Raw genomic sequence first — 23,823 nt, 5'->3', positions numbered from 1 at the left:
ATGATTGCTATTTTATTTACATCTTTGTCACTGTGCCTATAGGTTATAAACCGTTCTGGTGGTTGCTATTTCCTATTAAGTAGTAATGTTTTGAACTGTACTTACAGGTTGCGTGGACAATTTCTTACATATTACTCTCCTGTTACATTTTTGGTGTTGTTCTTCTTCATATGAACGCCAATTTGCGGTTTTTTCCACATTCCACAGCACTATGCACTGAACTCTTGTTTTAATGCAATGTTTTGGTTTCTGTTGCCAACTGTCAAATGTTTTTGCCAAAGATCGAAACTTATGAGTGTAATTATTGAAGTATCTGTGGTCTGTTCGTGTACGCATTTGGGTGTGCGTTTGAGTATGTGTTTGTGTCTTGTGTGTGTGTGTGTGTGTGTTATTAATTTTATTTTATTGTTTCGTGCTGTGTGTTTTATGTTATTTCCTTTATTAAGTGTAGTAGGGAGCCTGTGATGATGTGTGTTTGTTCATTTATCAAATGTTTGTTTTCTGCTATGGCTTTCTGGATGTGGAAGTTTTCTTGTGTTTGTATAAGATGTTTGTCATGGTTGCTGATTCTCATTATTTTCATTTCTTGTTCCATGTTTGTAGGATGATGGTTGTAGTGTTTTAAATGTTCTGCAAATGTGGAATGGTTTGTTTCATACTTCCAACATCTGATATGTTCTTTGTATCTTGTTTCAAAATTCCTGCATGTCATGCCTGTGTATACTGATCACAACTTTGACATTCAAGTTTATAAATTCCTGATTGTTGGCATTTGTCCCTCTTGGTAGCTGGCTGGTTTAGGCGTGATTGAAGGCTTATACGCTATTTTGAAGCCCTGTCTCTTTAGGATGTTTGCAACTCTGTGTGTTAGTTTATGTGTGTAGGTCATGGTGTACCATCTGGTTCTTTTCTGTGTGGTGTTGTCATTGTGTGTGTTTGTTGAGTGTGTTTGTAAGTTTTCAGCTTGTAAGTTATTTTGTATTCTGGAAATGTTGTATTTGTTTTTTATTAGTGTTTTTATTTTTTGATTGAGGCTGTGTACCACATGTGTGTCATACCCGTTGTTCGTAGCTATTTGTATGATTGTACTCATTTGTTGTTCATAGTTTCTCTTGCTGAGTGGGATTCTGTTTAATCTATGTAACATGTGTCTTAGTGCTGCAAGTTTCTGGCTGTGGGGGTGGTTGGATGTGGAATGTATTATTGTGTCTGTGGCTGTTGGTTTTCTAAAGATGTTAAATGTATGTTTGCCATTTTCTTTTTTAATTGTAATGTCAAGGAAATTTATTTGATTTTCTTTTTCTTTTTCAAGTGTGAATTTTATGTTCTGATGAGCTTTGTTTATTTCTGAATGGAGTTCATCTATTTTTTCACTTGGCTCATCTACCAGACAAATAACGTCATCCACGTATCTGTACCAATATATGATTTTGAAACTTTCATTTGTGGTTATCTTTTCAAATATCTGATTTTCTAGGTGACTGATGGAAATGTTTGCTAGTGTTCCTGATATTGGGGATCCCATGGGCAGTCCATCAGTTTGTAGATAATATTCTTTCTCAAACTGAAAGTAGTTTTGTTCAGTTGCCAGTCTGAGCATATCTGTTATTTCTTTTATTGCGTCTGTGGTGAGGTTGCTGTGGGATGAGAGGTTTTGTTCTATGATTTCTATTGTTTCTGTGATAGGGATGGAGGTGTACATATTTTCTATATCGAATGAAATCAGTGATGCTGTTTGTGGTACCTGTATGTTCTGCATGTTTTCTATTAGGTTTCCTGGGTTTATCACTATTTTGTTGTTTTCTACTTTATAGTGTTTTGTAACTAACTTTTGGAGGTGTTTGGCTATGTGGTGTGTTGGGGCTTTCTTGAAGTTGATAACAGCTCTCATTGGCATTCCGTCTTTATGTACTTTCGGTTGACTGCGGAGTGTTGGTGCTTGTGGGTTTTTCTGTGTTAAGTAGTATTTGTGTTTGTCTGTGAGTGTGTGTTGAATGCTTTTCAGTGTTCGTTTCACATTTGCCTGGAATCTTGTAGTTGGATCTGACTTCAGTTTTCGTATGGCATTGGTGTTTATGTATTCCTTGGTTTTTGTGATGTATTGCTCTTTATCCATTAGTACTGTTACATTTCCCTTGTCTGCTCTTGTTATTAATACGTTATTGTTTGTTAACTTTTGTTTTAACCTTTTCATAGTGGCTGCTTCTGTGTGGTTGTTCTTATTGTGTTTGTTTTATTATGCCTTTTATTTCTTCTTTTACTAGTTCTCTTGTCAGTCCTATGTTTATTTCACAATGATTTTGTTGTTCTTCACGTGTAAGGATGTGTTCAGTTTCTACTATGAGATTTTCTATGTATTGATTGTTCACTTTGCTATTGGTGCAGTGTTTCAAACCTTTTTCCAAGAGCATTGTTTCATTTTCGTGTAGATCTGTCTCTGTTAGGTTAACTAAGCATGGATGGAATGTGTGTTGGTGTTCATGTGGTTTCACATTTAAAATGTAAATGTATTTTTGCGTCTTTTTTACTGTTAGTTTCATTATCTTCTGCTTATATTTGTTTTTGTAAATGTTTCATTGCTGTGAATGTGTTGTGTTCAGTTTTCTCTACTAGTGCCATGAAAACTGCAGCGTTTCCTACGTTTTTTTGCCAATTCTAGATGTGTCTCATAGAGCATCATGTTTAGGTGCTGTTTTTTTCGAATAGAGCATCTTAATTTCATGTAGTAACCAATATCGTTCTGCAAATGATTTCGACTTTTGTGCCACTGTAGAACTGTTTTTAACCTTTACATTAATGTAACTTGGAATTAAATCGTTCCTTTTGCATGTTTTGTTGAATTTTATGTGCTGTATCGTCTGTAAGAAATTGTCCACACAACCTGTAAGTACAGTTCAAAACATGACTACTTAATAGGAAATAGCAACCACCAGAACTGTTTATAACCTATAGGCACAGTGACAAAAATGTAAATAAAATAGCAATCATATGTACATATTCCAGGCCACTGATGATGCCTTGCAGAAAATAAAGGCGAAACGCGTATGGCACTAAAATTGTGTTTTATTCAGTTGCTGTCAGACGGTCCATAAGTAAAAATTATCAATATACCGTAAGTATCAGTTACTCTGACGTACTGTAAAATTGAGTTGATGTGTCTCATCCATTTTCTTAAGGACATTTAATTTTGCTTGCCATTCTTCACTGTTGAGTACACTACACTCGTCTTTGTGACATGTATTGTAGTGTCTTTCAATTGAAAACTTACGTTGGCTGCCTGTTATTCGGTGGCACAGCAAACACTGAGTTTTCACCAATGGCTACAAAACGGAACTGCAGTACCCAGTCATTTTTAAACAACTGAGAACATAGATCTACATCTACGTCTACATCTACATACACACTCCGCAATCCACAATACGGTGCGTGGCGGAGGGTACCTAGTACCACAACTAGCATCTTCTCTCCCTGTTCCACTCTCAAACAGAACGAGGGAAAAATGACTGCCTATATGCCTCTGTACGAGCCCTAATCTCTCTTATCTTACCTTTGTGGTCTTTCCGCGAAATATAAGTTGGCGGCAGTAAAATTGTACTGTAGTCAGCCTCAAATGCTGGTTCTCTAAATTTCCTCAGTAGCGATTCACGAAAAGAACGCCTCCTTTCCTCTAGAGACTCCCACCCGAGTTCCTGAAGCATTTCCGTAACACTCGCGTGATGATCAAACCAACCAGTAACAAATCTAGCAGCCCGCCTCTGAATTGCTTCTACGTCCTCCCTCAATCCGACCTGTTAGGGATCCCAAACGCTCGAGCAGTACTCAAGAATAGGTCGCACCAGCATTCTATAAGTGGTCTCCTTTACAGAAGAACCACATCTTCCCAAAATTCTACCAAACAACCAAAGATGACCATACGCTCAACTGCCATTACATGTTTGTCCCGTTCCATATCGCTCTGCAATGTTACGCCCGAATATTTAATCGACGTGACTGTGTCAAGTGCTATGTTACTAATGGAGTATTCAAACATTACAGGATTCTTTCTCCTATTCATCTGCATTAATTTACATTTATCAATATTTCGAGTTAGCTGCCATTCTTTACACCAGTCACAAATCCTGTCCAAGTCCTCTTGTATCCTCCTACAGTCAATCGACGACGACACTTTCCTGTACACCACAGCATCATCAGCAAACAGCGGCACATTGCTATCCACCCTATCCGAAAGGTCATTTATGTAGACAGAAAACAACAGCGGACCTACCACACTTCCCTGGGGCACTCCAGATGATGACCTCACCTCCGATGAACACTCACCATCGAGGGCAACGTACTGGGTTCTATTATTTAAGAAGTCTTCAAGCCACTCACAAACTTGGGAACCAATCCCATATCCACATACCTTAGTTAGGAGTCTGCAGTGGGGCACTGAGACAAACGCTTTGCCAAAGTCAAGGAATATGGCATCCATCTGATACCCTTCATCCATGGTTCGCAAGATTTCATGTGAAAAAAGTGCAAGTTCCATTTTGCAGGAGCGGTGCTTTCTAAAGCCATGCTGATTCATGGAGAGCAACTTCTCTGTCTCAAGGCATTTCATTATATTCGAACTGATATGTTCATGAATCCTGCAATAAACTGACGGTCCGGATATTGGTCTACAATTTTGAGGATCTGTCCTACCCTTTTTATATACGGGCGACACCTGCGCTTTTTTCCAGTCGCCCGGGACTTTGTTGGGCAAGAGATTTGCGATAAAAGCAAGCTAAGTAAGGAGCTAATGCAGTAGAGTACTCTCTGTAGAACCGAATTGGAATCCCATCAGGACCTGGCAATTTATTTATTTTCAACCCATTCAGCTGCTTCACAACCCCAGGGATGTCTATCACTATGCCCTCCATATGGGAATCTGTACGAGGCTCAAACGGTGGTATGTTTGTACGATTATCTTGCGTGAAAGATATCTCATATGCTATTTTTTAAAATGTCAGCTTTTGTTTTGCTGTCTTCAGTTGTCAGGCCAGACTGATCAGTGAGTAACTGGATGGAATCCTACGACACACTTACCGATTTTACATAAGACCAGAATTTCCTTGGGTTTTTAGCAAGATCTTTTGCTAAGGTATGACGGTGGTAGTGGTTGAATGCTTCGCGCACCACTCTTTTTACAGCAGCATGAATCTCTACTAACTTTTGCCTGTCCTCATTCTCCCGATCTTTCTTGTACCGTGAGTGTAAATGCCTTTGCTTCCTGAGCATTCTCCAAATTGCGCTGTTAAACCACGGTGGGTCTTTTCTGTCCGTAACCCACATTTTCGTCACATACTTGTCCAATGCGTGATTTACAATGTGTTTAAAACTTGCCCGTAATACTTCCACATCTATCATACTGGAAGTCAATGAAGTCGGTTCATTTACTAAGTGGGATGCTAACAACTGCTTATCTGCTCTTTCTAGTAAGAATACTCTGCTAGCCTTCTTGACCGACTTTTTAACTTTCGTAACCATAGTCGTAATGAGAACATCGTGATCACTAATCCCTGTCTCAACACTGACACCGTCGACGAGGTCTGGTCTGTTTGTGGGTACCAGATCTAAAATATTTCCATTACGCGTTGGCTGTCGATTCAGCTGCTCAAGACAGTTTTCGGATAATGTGTTGAAAAGTAATTCACACGACGGCTTGTCTGTACCACCTGTAATGAATCCATAGAGATCCCAGTCTATACTACGTAGGTTGAAGTCGCCTCCGACTAATATTGCATGATCCGGGTACTTCTGCGATACAGAATGTAGACTCCCTTTGAATGAGTCTAGAACTGTCACGGTGGAACCTGGTGTCCGGTAATAACACCCAACAATTAACTTTATTTCTCCTAGCCCTGTTAAACGTGTCCAGATAACTTCACGATCACACTCTACTTCGACCTCAGTAGACACAATATTTTTGTCAACTGCAATGAAGACACCACCTCCTATGGTGTCTAATCTGTCTTTCCGAAACACGGTCCAACCCTCACTAAATATTTCAGAACTTCCTATCTGAGGGTTCAGCCAAGTCTCAGTCCCGAGAATAATTTGCGCGCCACACGCTTCCTGGGGGGCAGTAAATTCAGGAACTTTATTCTCAACACTGTGAAAACTTACTGCTAGTATCTTGATAGCTGAAGTGTCTTTACAGAGAGCGCGTCCTGATTTCTCTGCCTGCACGTCGACTGGTGAGTGTTCATCAGGACACCTCGCACTACTGCCTAGCCTAAACAAAACCCATGTGCATGCCACAAGTACTCTGCTACCCGAGTAGCCGCTTCCTTTGTGTAGTGCACCCCTGACCCATCTAGGGGCGTCTTAAAATTCCCCACCCAATAGCGGAAGTCTAGAAATCTGCAGCCAAGACCGTCACAGAGTCGACGAAGCCTCTGGTTGAGACCCTCCACTCGGCTGCAAACAAATGGACCCCAATTTACGCTGGGAACGATGCTGCAAATAGAGAGCTCTGCTTGCACCCCGCGTGCGAGGTCAGCGGTCTTCAGCAAATCCGCCAGCCGCCCGTACGAACTGAGGATCGTCTCAGAACCCTAGCGACAGGCATCATTGGTGCTGAAGTGAGCAACTACTTGCAGACGACTGCACCCCGTACACTCGTTAGCCGCAGGCAAGGCCGCCTCCACATCTCGGGTGATGCTCCCCGGCAGACAGACAGAGTGCACGTTGGAATTCTTTCCAGCCTTGTACGCTACTCCCCTAAGGGGCTCCTTCACCCGCCTAACGTTGGAGCTCCCAATAACCAGCAAGCCTTTGCCCCCGTGTGCCTGCTCGGGCCCTGCTGAAGGAGTGGCCACCTGCCCACTGACAGGACGAACGGGCGAGGCCAGCCGGCCAGCCTCCACATTGGCCCTCCGCCTCGAGCGACGCGAATGTGTTGCAGTCCGCCACTCACCCTGAGGTGAGTCCTTTGCTTTTTCACAGTACCTGCCATTTCTCAGTACTTCTCTGTTAAGGTTTCAGACACCAGGGGTAAACGGGACTGGGTATGTTGCGGTCTTGCTTGTACCACATTAATAGGGAAGTGGAGCCGCCGCCGTTCATTTAGGACACATGTCTAATAACAGATGTCTCTGTCGTTTGCTGTCGCACATGTGCGCACATGATCAGCACATCCACATGTCTGCACACTCATTTCCATTTTGATCTTTTTAATACATGACACATGGTCGTGTGACTGTTTTCATTTCTGAAGAAGTCCTAAGTACGATATATGTGAACGTGATGCTTTCAGTTTATCTTGTTCACATCGTGACAGCTGGTTCGTCCAAAGACTGTGTTTATGTATACATTTTCCGGGAATTACCTTTCATTTTGAGTAAAGAGGTCCACGTGACAGTTTTAGATTATGCTCCGGTAGCGCCGAAAATAAGCTGTTGCGATCCCGCAGTTGTTATACTCAAATTCCAATGTTTCATGCTGTCCATCCACCCTACACTTTTCGTCAAATTCTTCCGCGCCCTTTATAATGTTGTTGGATGGCAAACCTCGCTCCACCAGCACTGCTTAAATTATTCATTTCTTAGGTATGTTATGCATTATCACTGAATGACCGCCAACCCGGGCGTCCGCCTATATTCCGCCAAGCGTCTGCAGCTCGTGGTCTTGCCGTAGTGTTCTCGGTTCCCGCGCTCGGAGTCCCGGGTTTGATTTTCGACGAGGCCAGGGATTTTCTCTGCCTCGAGACGATGTTGTGTGTCCATCATCATGTCATCATCATTGGCATCAACTAAAAAGGATTTGCAATACGGCGGCCGAACTCCCACGCGTGGGGCCTCCCGCCCAACAATGCCAAATGATCATTTCATTTCATTCCGCCATGTCACTAGAAAGCCAGCACACTATCTACAAAATCACGAAACCAGCACCATACTTGAATAGTGACACATTACTGATTGTGAGCACATTCAGACATTAATCACAAATTCACGTGGTAGTAATGCAGAAGCAGAGTTGACTTTTCCGTTAATTCCCCGTGTAATGCAGCCCACAGACCTTTGTCGCCACCTCAGCGAATGATTGTTGCCGCTAGCGCCGAGGAAAGTTGGAATTTTAAACTCTCCCGCAAGGACCTAAAAAACTCTAAAGTTAGTACATACTCACAGCACTGCGTAGGACGAAGTTCGAACATAATGTACGAGGTAGGACTGGCAGCTTGCATTACCAAATAAAATTTTTTCTTCTGTTTGACACAGTTGCACTCAAAGATTTTGATTTGTGGGGACAATTTCTACATAACATTGTCCATCTCAAACACGTGCCTGCAAACAATTTATAGCTGTTAATGTTATCTTCACAAAATTTTTCATTCCAGAAAAATTAGACGTTTCCCATTAGTGTAAATAACATTGGACTCTGTCGTTGGAAATGCTAATGTACAAAGCAATTAGGGCACGCGTATATAATAGCAGTAACTGGTATTTTTATATTTGTACAGATTAGTAACGGTTATTCAGGTTCCAGTAACGTTACTAAGACAACTGGTGTAAGTTTCATCTAAACGTACTTGTTGTACAATATACTGAATACGACATTGCAGAGCCCGTGTTATTCCGAATCACAGTGCGAAGTTCCGCTGGATATGCTTGCGTCTCCAATGGAACAGGCACTACGGCGGCTACAGCGTGTACTCGTACATCTGTACAGGTGAGACATTTTACCTGACTGCGAATAAATACGATATTGCGACCGGTCGCGATAAGCGGGAAACACGGCTTCGAGTCCCGGTCCGACACAAACTTTCACTGTCGTCATTCCACTGTACATCTGGTGGTTGTCCGTATTCGCGACTGCGGAAGCGTTTCTCGTATTTCATAGTACCTGCAGTCACCGCTTTGCCCGTTCCTTCGGAGGTGCACAAGAACTTTGCATCGTAATTCTGAATACCACAGGCACTGTAATAACGTAAGTAAATTCAATGTTAGTGCGTATCTGTAAAGATAAGATTGTGGCGGTAACTCTGTCATTGACGCAAACTTCCGATTACCCTTCCAGGAAAAAAAGTCACATGTAAATACAACGCATCGAAAGAAGCAGAGCAATGGGCAATTCCGTTGAGTTTTTAGTACTCAAAGCGACATCAGTGAACCCCTGTATCGTAGATCGTATCTCTGCGTAGCAACGTAAACAGAGATCGCAGTTTGGTTCGCACTGCTAAATAATTTAAAAATATATTTGTATTACGGACAGTTGTACTTTGGACGGTGTCCATTATCGTTCATAGCCTTTCGACAAGCAATTACACAAAAGTTTCGTTTGTCTGGGACCAGAATAGCGGCTTTTGCGGCCGTCCTGACCGGGCGCGCTGTGGCGTTTCTGTTTGGGTTTTACGACTTTACGTTCAGTCTCTGCGTTACAGTGTTGTGTAAAATCGATTCTGGTGATGCAGCATTTTAGTTTCCTTGTTTTCGCGAGCTGTTAACTGCTGACATGGCAACCATGTTTCCCAGAAAGCGTACCCCAAGATTTGGATTTGACAAAGCAGCCCGTAATCTCATGACTGGATCGTTGACGTTATTGGCGTTACTTCGGATCAGACGCACACTGCTTATTATAACTTGGGGCAATACTGCTTTTTTGTGAAGCTGCTTTTCTCGTTGGTGCTGGAACGGATTTTGCAGGAATTTGAAGGAATAGCTGAATTCCGCCATCGCGATAATTTGGTGAGTAGAGAGTTACCATTTCAAATGCTGATGTTGATTATAAACAAGTCAGAGAATTTAATTTGCCCCCTGAGGTAGAAAACTGCTACTTAAAAGACGTATTATCTAAATATGGTGACATCAGGCAAATTTGTAATGAACGATGGTCAAGCCAGCATAGATTTGTTCTGTCGATATGCATGTCAAACAGAACATTCCATCTCATATTTTGGTTTGTGGCTACAAAGCGCACGTTATATACAATGGGCAGACTTTGACTTCTCACATATGAAAGTGGGCATCTCTGGCAAAACTGTCCAAAAAAAGTGTTTGTATTGCAGAATAATTTACAACTGGCTGATCTTGTGACCGAAAATCAATGACGGGTGGTGAAGTTTCCAGCATTACGGGAAATGTGGACGACGGGCCACAAAATACTCTTGAAGCATTTCCACCTTTACTCAGGAAAGACACTGTAGACAATCCGGCTGGAAAAAGTAGTATAGCCACTAACAAGAGACGTCGAACTTGTAGCGGCAGTAGCACAGATGAAGAAGATATCAGCCTGTCGCTGAAAGCTGTAGGTGACATTCAGAAAACAGTACTGGGAACTACTGTTTCAGACAATATTGTCAGCATAGATTCAAACTCTTGAGTCAAGTGCATCAGTAAACAAATCGAATCCGCCACCATCACCCGAACAGGTCAAAGTGACACTACAGCCCCATTCTGTAACGCTGGACGTGCCAGTAGATGGCAATGCGCTCGTCTCGGTGACGCCACAGCCCCGTGCTGCAGTACCCGTACGTCAACCAACGCAGACGGATTCACTTGCAGATGCAACTGAAACGAAACGTGACGAGGTAGCGAGTGATTGTCAACAACAGGCGACGTCACAGCCCAAATCCCAAGACGAAGAAGCGGAGTTTTACAGCAATAACACACAAACAGCAAACGAAAGTGATCATAGAAGTGACGGGGCATTGTAAGAACGTTTGCAAACTGCGTCTGCGCCGCCTTTGGCAGACGAGACGAGATGGTGGCACAAGACTGCCCCTCAGATCCACCGACACCGCCCTCAGTGGAAAACTGCTCAGGGGGTGGGCGGAGCAGACATTCGGTGAAGGCCAGACTCAATGCAAATCGCAAGAAAAGTAAAAAGAAAGGTTCTAAAGCAAACCGGGACGGTGGTCTCCAGTCAGATTCTCAGGAAGTATCCGGCATGGAGTGGCATCAAATGATAGACTAGCGGGGAAAAAAGGTCACTCCCCTATGTTAGTCATATACGATTACCACTTTAAACATTAATAGGATACAGTCGGATGTTAAAATAGCTGCTCTGAAACAGTTTCTGTATGGGTCAGCGACGGATATTTCTCTCCTGCAGGAAGTGGTATTCGCGCAATTAAATTTGTCCAATTACGTCGATTTTTACAGTATTTCCACTGAAACGAGTGTTGCACGGCCATTTTAGTTAGAGAGGGCATCCCCGTACATAACGTTGATAAATTAGAATTGGGGTGAGGTATTGGAGTAAACGTAGCAGGAGTCACTATAGTCAATTTATATGCTCCTTCTGGCAGCAGTAATAAAGCTGCAAGAGCCACATTCTTTAACCCTTTCAGACCTGATTTTTTATTTACTTGTAAAAAAAAGTCTGAAATCAATTTTACATTCCGGTGAGTCTCCTTCATACATTAAGGAGGTTAACAGTACGGATCAATTATGCCACACTTTATTTCACTTTAAAACAGAGGAAACAATAAAAATAATTCCATATTACATTCTTGTTTAAACAACCATGGTCAACACTTGATTTTAAGGTTTAGTATGAAACTGCGAAAAACAATGTCCTTTTGGAGACACAAATATACTTTACATTTTCTGCACTGAATTCTTGAACGCCCTGTACATTTTGTAAATTTGCAATGACTTGGAGTTCCTACATCATGTAAAGACAAATGGTCAATGAAATCAAACTGTATCTCTGTACCTTCTGTACCTGGTCGTAATTCTCCTCTTTTTTCTTGGTATGACTCATGTCTGAAGCCAGTCCATCATACGGACGCCCTCTCTTCTTTCCAGTCACTTTCTTTTGGCACAGTATCAATACATCTGCTACCCTGATACGAAAGGAAAGAACCTCCATTTGCTTCTTCTTTGGGATAGACAGGTTGTGTGCATCTCGTCTGTATTCCAACCAATTTTTCACAATGGCAAAGTCAACAGCATGAAAAATCATGTGCAAAGGCCATTTTCAAGATCTGATGAAAACTCTGTAGTAGGTTATCAATTGATTAAATAGATCCACACCACCCATTGCATGATTATATCTTCTCACTATTTCAGGTCCTTCTACTTTCACATATTTATGGTGCTTTTTGTCCCAACGCTCGACTTCATCCACTGAGCCTTTACCAACAAAGATTGAACATAATACAACTGGCCTATTGTCTAACCACTTACACATGGTAATGTCATCAGCACTAGTGATTTCTTCACAGTAACCTGTGGTTTGTTTAATTATTGTTTTATCATGTGAAAAAGGCAAGTTCTTTCCAAATCTGTTTTGACAGACAGTACATGCTGCATCGATGCCTTGAGATTTCAGAACTTGAAACAGATGATAAGATGAAAAGGAGTTGTCAAAGTATAATTTATGACCTTTACCTTTTGAGAGTGGAACAGAAAATCCTAAAACAACAGCAGGACCTAATCCAAATTTTTTACAGCATGTGGTATTTAGTTCAGTTGTAGCACCTTGATGCAAAAGGAAATGATGCACTGTTCCACTCTTTCCACACAACATGGAGACTCTGATTCCCCATGGACTTGGTTTCCCCTTGACATACTGCTTTGCAGAAAACTTCCCAGTGAAAGGAATAATTCCTTCGTCCACGCAAACATTCTCTTCTATAGGAAGTTCACTGTAGCGTTTTCGAATGTCTGTGTAAACTGGCCTGACTTTGTAAAATTTATCTTTATTTTCAGGTGGCTTCTCCAGATTGTTCAAGTGTAAATTTGTTCGTTATTCTAAAAGTCTGTCTCGTGACATGTTTTCCCAAAACACATTTACCTTCAGGCTTGTATCCCAATACATTCGTAATGTGGGAAATTTCAAAGCGGCAGTCTGTATATGCAAACCAAATAGCGCCTCTAGTTCTTGAGTTATCTGCTTGAATGAGGATTTGCCTTGTCGTAATGCATAAATATTAGTATGTGCTGCCATGCTAGTGAACAAATCATCTGGTATATACCTTTTGAAGTATTGTATTGGAGAACACAAGACAGATTCTTCAAAATTTGGAGCTTTGTATGTTTCTGCAATGGTACTTAGAGGCTTGCGTTTCCATTTTATGGATTCTTTAGGTGTCACCATGTTGTCACACAGGTTATTCAATTATGGGTTGTTTTCATTGCATAAAAAGTTCGTTTCAGCATCCATCACATCTCCGTCATCTTCATCTTCAGATATGGTGTTTCTACACACATCATTCACGCCCACTTTATCTGCTCCAACACGTTTCACTATTCGAGGAATTTGCCTCTCAATAAGTGGTACACTGTCATCCTCATCTCCACTCAAACTAATGTCAGAAACTTCACCATTTTCAATTATGTCCATAAACAAGTCCCAATCTTTCTCCACAGAAAGATATTCCTTGTCCATATTTGTAAGTCAAAAGGCAGAAATATAAAGTAAAATAATGTGTACTGGTCAGTTATTCTCCTCCTTGCTGCTGGTACTGAAATTACTGAAAAAAATACCACACATAACTACCATCACCATGCAAATATATCTGAGTCAAATTTTAGGTTATGTTTCCTATTTTACATCATTAAGGACCTGTTGTACACAAATGTGTACATTAAATTTACCTGATACATAACACAAATATGAACTGAATGAAATTGCTGAAAATTCCAATGAAAGAAAGTCCAATGTTTCCGAAAGAAGGAAACCACACAAAAAATTCATTGACAAAACCCACAATGTGACTATTACAGCAATAGTCAACGAGTAATGGCTTCCCACAGAGAGACAACACCAGAGAGTATATTTTACTATGTAGTTCTCTGACTGCTCACAAGAGAGCAGCAGAAGCTGGAGCATGGCTAAAATAAACCTACACAAATGTGCACAGTCAGTTTTGATGCACCAGAAATTTCTTGTCAGCGAAATATTAGTGAACAAACTTTATGTACACAATTGTGACCACCAGGTCTGAAAGGGTTAATGAAAGCGTAATTTCTTTACTGAGGAAAAACCCCCTCCAACTTAATAGGGGGAAATTTTAATTGTGTATTGAGTCGAAAGGATCAAATCCCCAACTTCAATTACGCAACTGACTTGAGACGTCTCGTTGTTGATTTAAAAGATGCGTGGGAAATAAAATAACCAACAATCGTGAACTTTACTTATATTGTTGCGAATTCATGTAGAAGAATTGACAGAATTTACGTGTCGGAAAATTTAGCAGATTAAAGTACTGAAAACAGAATCTGTTTTAGTTTTTCCGATCACAGTGCGTTGTTGACCTGCGTAAATTTAACACCACAACCTACCAGAAGAGTAAGAAGCCAGTAGAATCTAAATATTTCGTTATTATCAGAAGAAGACTTAGAAGATGCCCTAACCAGAGCTTGGGAAATGTCTCCATTCACTGAACAACTTTCCAAGTGTGATAGAATGGTGGACCCAACGAGCGAAACCGAAGCTAAGGAAAGTTTTAATATCTTTCAGTATAGATATGTCCAGAGAAAGGAAACAGACTGTAGAATTCTACTACAGCGTGCTAAGGGAACACTACGATCAGACAGATGCAATTCCTACAAGATTAAAAGACATCAAGCAAATAAAAGCAAAATTATCAAGTCTGAAACGTAAGAAACTGGAGGGACTTGAAATGAAATCCAAAGCAGAGTCAGTCACTGCCTGAAGATGAGACTGCTGCATTGTACCACCTTGTCAGACACGCCAAGAGTAGAAGTAGTTTCGTGGATGAACTTTCCTGCAGACAAAAGGGGATGGGGCTACAGTGAGCTGACTGGTATGCAGATGATTAGCGTATAGCTACGTCGATAGATTCAGACTACCAGAGTAGAAATGAACGACCAACAGCAATAACAGATACGAAATATTAACGTATTATCTTGTCGCTGTATCAAAGAAAATGAAAGTTTGGCAGAAAGTTTTTGACCAGGTCGCTACACTAGAGAGGGCAAGTTGTACATTTCCTGGTTAGCAGCCGCGTAAGTTCCATTCTGGGAGTAGCGCGGAAAACGCGTTGTACGAAGACGTAGTAACGCCTAACCGGAGAATAATCGCTGGATAATTACTAAACCGGTGATTCTGGCAGAGTTAGTGGAGTTAACTGGAGAATGAGCTTTGACAATGATAGGAATAGTTACAGAATTAGGGATGAGAAGATTTTGTTAGAACGAGGAAGGAGAAGAAACGGGGCGGTTCCAAATTTATACAAAAATTTCGTACTACTACTTTTCTACTTTTCGATCTCATGCTTAAGAAACGGGAGCTTATGAATGAAACATGAAACTATTTCGTGACATAAAGCCTTTTGCTTGTAGTAGGCCAAACAGGCATTTCATATTGGTACTTGGCGAGTTATATTCTGCCATATTATAAAAACGACCATTATTACCAAAACAATCTCGCTTGTTTTGTTAGAAAGGCCTATTTTCTTTCGTCCTGCAAACAGTGACAATAGGCGTAATGAGACCGAGAAACCACACCAGTCTTTGGTACTATTTGTATTAAAAGCTTTTTGAGTATTAGACAACGACATTTCGATTTCTCACGTAGCAAAACATTTGACGAATTTTGATGAGGTAACAGATTCTTTCGCAGAAAGGAAAGCACGGCATGTAAAGCTAGAGCAAGATTAGTGAGAAAAGAACGCAAGGATTGAAGAAATATGTACTGTCTTGCTTGTCTCATGTCTTACCTGGTTTTATGTATCCTGTATTTCATTTTATGTCACACAGAACAGAAAGTCATTAGCTATTAGGCAATAAAGAATCCAAATTTTCTGAAGAGTTCTTCTTCCGGTTACAAATAATTCCATCCAGTATTAATTGCGAGGTTATTTTGTTTCAAAAACAAAGGACATTTTAATTTCCGCTGCACTTCGGCACATTTAAGACCAAATAACACGTATTAAATTTCCTCGAAGTTGACTTGTAGTGGGGGGGGGGGGGGGGTGATCTGTGTTCACATTTAGTGACTTTGCTGTTTCCTCTTTGTTCACTGCTGTTATGTCAAATGAAAGAGAGTGGTTTCTGTGGCTGGGAGCTATCAAGTGAATTAAAATACATTCACACAATTATGGAAGATTAAAATATGTCATTAGTTCCAGATTTTAATACAATTTCCACCTTTCTGACAGTCAAGCATTACTTAACTTGCAGAACAATTAAGTTACTTTTGTCGTTTTGCTGAAGTAATTCGGCTTTTATTTATCTTTTCCGCTGAGGCAGCCAGTTTGTTTGAAACATAGCGTTCAATTCCACACTATTGGCTTTTTTCAACTGTTCGCTGCATTTCAAGGGCACGTTTTCATCTTCTACAGGGTGTATACGTCCCGGGACAACCGGGAGATCCGGGAAAAACCCGGGAACTTTTTAATCCGGGGGAAAACCAGGAAAAACCCCGGAACTTTTTAGAATTCCGGGAATTTTTCATTGTTTTAGTTTTCAGTTAAATTTTTGTAATTTTGACTGGTAAGAACCGTTATTCTAACAAATGATATTACTGTATCCCGCAACTGCAGAATAATACTGCAACAATGAAACTTAACTAGAGAAAAAACCAAAATAACTTAAAATGCAAACGAAATGCGCCATATACGACGACGACACAGTCCTCACGCAAGCGTCTGCCAACAGCAAAACGTGTCAAAGGCTTTAGGAAGACTGTGCAATACTTCATAACAACAAATTCCTTCCGATGACCGTGAAGTCACAACTGTTTACATTACATTCGTGTTAGCAGTTACGAGCGAGCTCATGCGCATGCGCAGCTGAGTCGCGTTTGAGAAGCAGATTCTCCCGCTTCTGGCTACAGGAATGTGGCTCTCCGCTGTGCAAGCAGTCGCAGCAAACAGCTAGATGGTACCGGGAAAAGGGGGCGCCAAATTCATATTCTCAAGGAAAAACTTGTTTCACAAAGCGCCTAGCATCCAGCGCACGTTGATCTATCGATCATTTATATGATTTTGAAACGCATCCTTGTTGGTTTCTGAACACATTTTAAGTTCATTTCTGAATGAATCGTAAGTTGATTTTTGAATGCGTGCGTAGTGTACGTGATGTCTCTGTCAGGAGAATCCTAATCACATCTAGAAAATAAACTTTCTGCAGACAAAAGGGGATGGGGCCGTACTAGCTGAGCGGAGTAAAGCCGAACGGATAAATGCCAGTCGCTGTCTGATTATGTGGTTGATTGGGTTTTCGAATGTTCAGCTTTGTTATAATTAGTAGCGAAATCCATAGATTCAGCCTACCAGAATGGAAATAAACGACTGCAGGAATAACAAGTGGGTAAGATTACGTATTATCTTCTCGTTGTATCCAAGAAAATGAAATTTTGACAGAAACTTTCTGCCCAGATCGCTACACTAGTAAGGACCAGTTGTACAGTCCCCGGCTAGCAGCCGCTTAAGTTCTGATTCGGAAGTAACGCAGAAAACGTTTTGTACGAATTTGTAACAACGCCTAATGGCAGAACAATCGCGGGGTAACTAAACCGGTGATTCTGGCAGTGTTACTGAAGTTGATCGGCGAACAAATTTTGACAGTGGCAGGAATGTCCACAGAATTGGTGATGACAAGATTGTTAGAACGAGGAAGCAGAATAAACGGGGACATCACACAAATTATGGAAGGACGAGACTATTCCAAATTTATATAAGAATTTAGTAATACTACTTTCCGATCTCATGCTTGAGAAACTGGTGCGTATGAGTAAAATGTGAAAGTTTTTCCTAACATTAAGCTTTTTGCTGGTTGTAAGCCTAATAGGAATTTGATATATGTACTTAGTGAATTACATTCTATCGTATTTTAAAAATGACTATCTGTGCCAAAACAGTCTCGCTAATTTGGTGTGTAAGTGTGTGTGTGTGTGTGTGTGTGTGTGTAAGAGTGTGTGTGTGTGTAAGTGTGTGTGTGTGTTTTACAAAATTTGCTACAATATTAGAAAGGCCTGTTTTGTTTTATTTAGCATACAGCGACAAAATAAACGTAATCAGATCCAGAAACCACAACAGTCTTGGGTATTATTTGTATTAACAGCTTTTTCAGTATTAGATAACGAAATTTCGGTTTTTCATGCAGCAAAAAGTTTGACCAACTTTGGTGAGGTAATAGATTCTTGTGCAGAAAGCAAAAGCACGCCATTTAAAGCTGTAGCAAGATTAGAGAGAAAAAATGCTAGGAGGTAAGAATTGAAATGTGTACTTTCTTGCTTGTCTCTTGTCTATATTGGTTTTATGCATGCTATATTTTACTTTCGTCACACAAAACAGGAAGTTATTAGCTATTAGGCAATAAAGAGTCCAAATTGTCTGAAGAGTTCTTGTTCTCCCGATTACAAATAATCCCATCCGCTATTAATGGCGAGTTTTTTTAAAAAATAAAGAGGGGCAGGCTGTCAGACTGGCTGACTGGGAGCAGGAGAGGCAGCACAGGACATTTCAACTTCCACTGTCCTGAATATAATTTGATGTCATCGCTTACAAAATATACACGTTTCAATTCCACAGAGCGAAATACAGTGACGTGCGATAGGAGAAGGCTGTATGAAGAGGCGTGGCACTGCACTTTGGCACACTTAAGGCCAAATAACATGTCTTATATTTTCTCGAACACGTATGTTTTTGTTTCAAATTTTTCAGAATGATGTGTTTTACAAGATGCACATAGGGTAATTTTGAAAATTCGAATTTTTTTTTTTAGCATTGACCCGGTTCGCAAATATCGTAGATGCGAGGCTGATGCGCAGAGAAGTCCGAGCTACAGTGGGCAGTCTCCACGTGGCCCGTGTTAACGTTCAGTGGTTTTACTGTTTCTCCTTCGTTTACTCTCGCGTCAAATGAAAGCAAAACAGATATCTTTGGCCGGGAGGTATCGAGTGAATTAAAATACATTCACATAATTACCGAAGGCTGATATACGTTATTAGTTTCAGATTTTATTTTATTTCCACCTTTCTGACAGTCAAGCACCAATTGCTTTGCAGAACAATGAAGTTATTTTTGTCTGTTTGCTAAAGAAATTTGGCTTTTATTAACCTTTTCCGCAGAGGCATCCAAAGTATTTTAAACGAAATTTTTAATTCCACAGTACTGGCTAGTTTCAAGTGTTCGCTGCGTTTCCGGTGCAAGTTTTTCATCTTCTATCACGTGTGGCATTATGCCATAATAAAGAATCAAAAATGAGATAATGCAGTACTGGTTCTCCAAGAAAATTTACATCTGAATCTGGACACACGAATGTGCGCTTTAAGTTGCAGTTTAAATGTGCACATTTTAGTACGGTTCACGAAATTACGATCTCTTGGAGTACCCTGTGACATCTTACTGCTTTTACAATGTAATGCAAGATCTTTTAATGTTTTACATGTACGTACATACGGGCTTCCTACGTCATGTTAGCTGCGCAAGCGTGGGCGCCTCTTACCTGGCGCTCTCCGGCAGCTGCTGGAACAAACCTGTTTCCAGCAGGTCGTGGAAAAATATTGCGAATGTTGGTTTGAAAAGCGTTAATTTCAAAGTAAATATCCTTTAACGTAAGTTGGACTATGCGCGAGGATGTACCATGGAATTCTTAAATCACACGGTGTTCGACTCCATTTAAAAATCAACTCTTTGATAACAAGCCATGTAGAAGAATTTCGAACCCTGGAGATCAGACATTTATGTCATTAAAAATTTTACTGCCACATTTGTGTGATGTGTCTTAAAGTGTAACACGCGCAAAAAATCAACATTTTATCGAAAGATTAGCTTCTCTTGCAGCTTATTAACCTTTGTGACCAATATTATATGTGGAAGCTTTTCTTTTCTTGTAGCAACACTATGTATATTAATGTAAGCCCTTAACTTGTGTGTTACCGCTGCTTAACAGCGATGTTGCTATTGGCTGACTAAATCACGCGTCCTATGCTCTGAATACTCGCTGTCTTGAGCTGGCGAGATCACGTGACATGAGCTGTGACTGGCTTACAAAAGCGCACCGCTATCTCGATTTCAGTGGTTCGGAAAGTAACATGCGGTGTTTGGTGGAATTCCAATGTGTGCTGTCGTAATATGGAAATACGCAACGTACGTGTTGCTGCACATCAAAGATATTTCCAAAACGTGTCTTTTTTCCCGGAGTTTCGTTTTCTAAAGTGCCGGGAAATTCTACGCCCATGTCCAAAACCATAACCATTCAAAGGATTGACAAGTTTTGCACTTCCGAGAGAAAATATACTGTCACTTAATGACGGAAAAAGTGTTTTCACGCGGGAGAAAGTGTATTTTTAAGCGGGAAATCTGGGAAAAATCCGGGAATTTTTTTCCTTGTCCACGTATACATCCAGTATTAATCAAATTTGATACGTATGAAGTATCGTCTCTGTTGTGTGACTGGATTCTTGATTTCCTCGCAGAGACGTCACAGTTCATACTCGAAGTCATATACGGCGTTCTGCAAGGTAGTGTGATAGGCCCTCTGGTGTTCCTCATTTACATAAGTGATCTAGGTGATAGTCTGAGCTGCCCCCTTAGATTGTTTGCAGATGACGCTGTAATTTACCGTTTAGTAAAATCATCAGACGATCAATTCCAATTACAAAATGATCTAGAGAGAATTTCTTTATGATGCGGGAAGTGGCAATTGGCACAAAACAAAGAAAAGTGCGAGGTCATCTACATGGGTACTAACAGAAATCAGAGTAATTTTGGGTATACGATAAATCGCACAAATCTAAGGGCTGTCAATTCGACTAAATACCTAGGGATTACAATTACGAGCAACTTAAATTGGAATGACCACACAGATAATATTGTGGGAAAGGCGAAACAAAGACTGCGCTTTGTTGGCAGAAACTTGGAAGATGCGACAAACCTACCAAAGAGTGCCTACATTACACTTGTACGTCCTCTGCTGGAATATTGCTGCGCGGTGTGGGATCCTTACCAGGTACGATTGGCGGAGGACAGCTAAAAAGTGCAAAGAAGGGCAGTTCGTTTCTTGTTATCGCGCAATATGGGTGAGAGTGTCACTGATATGATACGCGTGTTGGTGTGGCAGTCACTGAAACAAATGCGGTTTTCTTTGTGGCGAAATCTGTTTACGAAATTTCAGTTTCCAGCTTTCTCTTCTGATGGAAAATATTTTGTTGGCATCCACCTGTGTAGGGCGAAATGATCAAGATAATAGAATAAGAGAAATCACAGCTCCAATGGAAAGATTAAGGCGTTCCTTTTTTCTATGCGCCATTCGAGAGTGGAATGGTAGAGAAGTAGCATGAAAATGGTTCATTGAACCCTCTGCCAGGCACTTCAGTGTGAATTGCAGAGTAACCATGTAGATGCAGATGTTGATTCCCTCCTGTATAGAGATTAAAGTACTTTCTGCTTTGATTGACCAAGATAATCAGCTGCAGATTTGATCGACTTTGGAATCCACTGAACATTTAAAACCCTCCTCCACCTCAGGCAGGCAACAGAAGCACACCCATTTCGACTGGCAGTCATGGAAGACACAGAGAATTAGTGTTGAAATTATATCAGGAGCAGGCAACAAACAGAAATTTTTCACTTTTCGTGCATACAAATCATGCGGGTAATAGCGCGTAATTTGGCGCAGGAAGTACATACTTACAAGTAAAGAAAATTTTAAAAACGCTCAATATAAGATGACACACACCTACATGTGGTACATGCACACTGAAAACATCATCGATAGTGTCAAATTGTATACTTAGTGTCCAGGTTAATAGTATTATATATGGAGCACATGCTGATATCAAAATCAGTATGCTCCGTAGACAATGTGAAACAAAGCAGAAAACAATAGAACGCCAGGATGAGATGCAAGACTTGGAAAGGTAGGAAGTGGGGAAATGTTTGGGATGCAAACACAACAGGTTATGTTACAACGAAAAAAGTGATAAACTTACTGTTAGAGAAGGAAGCAATGGACTTGAACAGTACACACAATAACAAACTAGGACAATGACAAACAAAGAATAAAGTTTTGGGGGATGAGTCGGTAGCTTTCAGAGAAGGTAGAAAAAGTCAAATAGGTAAAAAACAGGGCCAAATAGAAATCCTTGGTTAATGCAAGAGATACTGAGTTCGACTGTTAAAAGAAGAAACTATAAAAATTCAGCAAATAAAGCAGGCAAAAGGAAATATGAATGTTTAACTAATTATTGACAAGTGGAAAATGGATAAGGAGGACTGTGTAGAAGGTGTGTGTGTGTGTGTGTGTGTGTGTGTGTGTGTGTGTGTGTGTGTGTGTGTGTCAGGGAGAGTCGACCTGGTTCCCTTGTTGTATTTGAAATATGTCGACCAACTTATTGTGTACGAAGCAGTGACTTTTATATTTTATGTCGGTATGTCAGGAAATTTCCATGTTACTGGTCTGAATCACTTAGCTGTCTGGTGAGGAAATTGTATTTCAGTACTTGCAGATGTGTATGGTTTCTAGTGTTTCCTTCCTAAGTGACAGAAGGAATAGGTACCCAGAGAAGGTAGTTTTAGGGGTGTGTTTGAATGTAGATGAAGGATTGGGTGGCAACTGCATGCCGAGGTGAAAGGAAACGGATCTGTGGAGTGAATTAAGAGGAAATGTGCCAAATGAATTTGTTACAAGATGGAGTGCACCTATTTTTAATGGCAGATGGCTGAAGTTTTTGATTATGGGCTAGTGCTGTGGATCTGTCTGTAATACGCTGGTTAACCCATATCGCAGAAGCGAGATTTCTAGATTTGTGACTTGTCGCTCGGAAGAAGTGTATTCAGAATTGTTGGCAGTTTTGCGGCTGTGACAGTTTCTTTCATTTGGTGTGTGTGTGTGTGTCTCGATAGTAGAGAGTAAGTGTGTCAATGTTTTGTGCAGGAGCCTTTCTGAGGAGGAGCGAGGCAGGAGGCTGAGAGAGGCGGCTGAGGAGGGGGCGGTGGAGGAGGTGCGGGCGTTGCTGGCGGCTGGGGCGGACGTGGGGGCGGGGGACGAGGTGTACGGGTGGACCGCCCTGCACTGGGCTGCAGGGAGAGGCGACGCGGCTGTGGTGCGGCTGCTGCTCTCTGCGGCGTCCGACCCCAACGCGAGGAATCAGGGGGGGTGGACGCCGCTGCACTTGGCGGCATACTATGGCCACGCAGAAGCGGCGGCTGCGTTGCTGCAGGCCGGAGCCGACAGGGGGGTGAGGACTGATTGGGGGAACACCCCCCTGGACTTCGCCAGGCAGCAAAACCGGCAGCAGCTCGTCGAGATGCTAACAGAGCGTTAATACGTGCCAGTAGTAGTTCATTGTACAGGATATTAAAATAAAAAATTGAAAAAAAAAAGATCGCTTTCTCTATTCATTTCTACCTTTTGCAGTCCACACAATTACTCCAGTAACACTACAACTACTGCAACAACAGGAGATATCTGTAAACCACCGTGACAAACCTTCCTCTAGAGATTTCACTCTGTAAAACATTTTCCAAGCAATTTCTGCAAAAACTCGGCAACAACTGACAAATATTCCATCATTCATAAACTCCACTTCTCTCTCCCTCTTGTGTTTCTCGTCCCACATACAGTATTCAGTCAGGTTACACGAATACAGCCGACGTCTCTCACAACCACCTGTATTTCGAAACTTAAACACCTAATCTCTTCCAAGAGACAAATGCGAGAATACCGGTTGTTGTGTAAGACGTCGCCCAGCTGCAGTAACGTCACTTCTTCCCACCAGTCCGCTACATTACCTAATTACTGCAAACTATTTGCTAGCAGTGTATATGGTGCTACATTACATCACTGAGAATTGCACCATACTCAGATTACTGCCATATAAGCTGTTCACTTAGAATGTATCTTCAGATTTCACACTGAATTCACTTCTGTGCGTCCACCG

General features: G+C 41.2%; 1 protein-coding gene across 1 annotated transcript in view; it reads left to right on the top strand.

The window, feature by feature from the left end:
• The window catches only part of LOC126159884 (uncharacterized), a 533,313-nt gene extending 510,088 nt beyond the window's left edge, over positions 1-23,225 (top strand). The window contains exon 4 of the mRNA XM_049916693.1: positions 22,818-23,225. Within this exon, the coding sequence (XP_049772650.1) occupies positions 22,818-23,208 (391 nt within the window). The 3' untranslated portion in view covers positions 23,209-23,225. The remainder of the gene's footprint in view (positions 1-22,817) is intronic.
• Positions 23,226-23,823: the final 598 nt, after the last annotated feature.

Source organism: Schistocerca cancellata, unplaced genomic scaffold, assembly GCF_023864275.1.
Source record: "Schistocerca cancellata isolate TAMUIC-IGC-003103 unplaced genomic scaffold, iqSchCanc2.1 HiC_scaffold_1148, whole genome shotgun sequence".
NCBI classification, from domain to species: Eukaryota; Metazoa; Arthropoda; class Insecta; order Orthoptera; family Acrididae; genus Schistocerca; species Schistocerca cancellata.
This window is presented reverse-complemented; position numbering and strand designations above follow the sequence as displayed.